Source organism: Elephantulus edwardii, unplaced genomic scaffold (genome assembly GCF_000299155.1).
Source record: "Elephantulus edwardii isolate Elephantulus edwardi_28Jun2011 unplaced genomic scaffold, EleEdw1.0 scaffold00071, whole genome shotgun sequence".
NCBI classification, from domain to species: Eukaryota; Metazoa; Chordata; class Mammalia; order Macroscelidea; family Macroscelididae; genus Elephantulus; species Elephantulus edwardii.
In genome coordinates this window covers 497,765-498,569 of record NW_006399821.1, presented here as the reverse complement: position 1 = coordinate 498,569, position 805 = coordinate 497,765, and the positions used below count along the sequence as shown (strand labels likewise).

The following is an 805-nucleotide window of genomic DNA, read 5'->3' as shown; positions in this document are numbered from 1 at the left end:
CAACCACAGACTGGTGCCCTGGGAGTAACCCTGCTTGCATACCATGTCCACCTCGGAGATGCTGTCCAGGCTCTCCACCTGCACATCCACACCCACTGGAATGGCAGGACCTGCAAAAGAGCAAAAAACACTTGGTGAAGACACATTCTTACCCACCTCCGGGCTGGGATATAATCCCAGTCTCCTTCCCTGGGCAGCAATAAGTCAACGGTCTTAAATTCTGAGGGTTTTCTTGCCAGTTCCTGACATTTTGGGTCCTCAGTGATTCCTGATCCAAGTCAGCACTTCCATGCACGCTTTGGAAGCTCAGTGCAGGAGCTGGATCACTACTTTCTACATCCCCAAACTGTCTCAAGTCTAGCTCTCAAGCTTGAGTGTCTGTGGGTAATACAAATGACAGTACTGTGCTTGCTACTAACTGAAAAGTTGGGGATTCAGTGTGCCCAGAGATGATCTACTTCCAAAACCTCTGCCCCTGAATATTCTATCAAGCACACCTCTACTCTGACACACGTCAAATTACCATGAGTCAGAATCACCTTGGTAGCAATTTGTAATAGCGCTTGAGTGAAGATGCTTGTCAATTGTGTTAATCTTCCATCTAAAATGGACAGAAAGAAGTTTCTGGCCTGGACTGCAGTGTATCTAGCACACAGTGGAGGGCTATGCCTCCAGAAGCCCTCAACTAGCTGCGAGACAAGACCTTCTCTGTATTAATTCAGTTCTCAGTTAAGACAACACTGCAAAAGATTTTTTTTCTATAATTATATTTTATTAATTTTCATAAACATTTACAGAGATATTG

At 44.8% G+C, this 805-nt stretch overlaps 1 protein-coding gene across 1 annotated transcript in view; it reads right to left on the bottom strand.

Annotated features, from left to right (window-relative positions):
* GABRR2 (gamma-aminobutyric acid (GABA) A receptor, rho 2) overlaps positions 1–805 on the bottom strand; it is a 79,196-nt gene that overhangs the window by 23,798 nt on the left and 54,593 nt on the right. Inside the window, exon 3 of the mRNA XM_006888698.1 lies at positions 43–110. Coding sequence (XP_006888760.1) covers positions 43–110 — 68 coding nt within the window. The remainder of the gene's footprint in view (positions 1–42; positions 111–805) is intronic.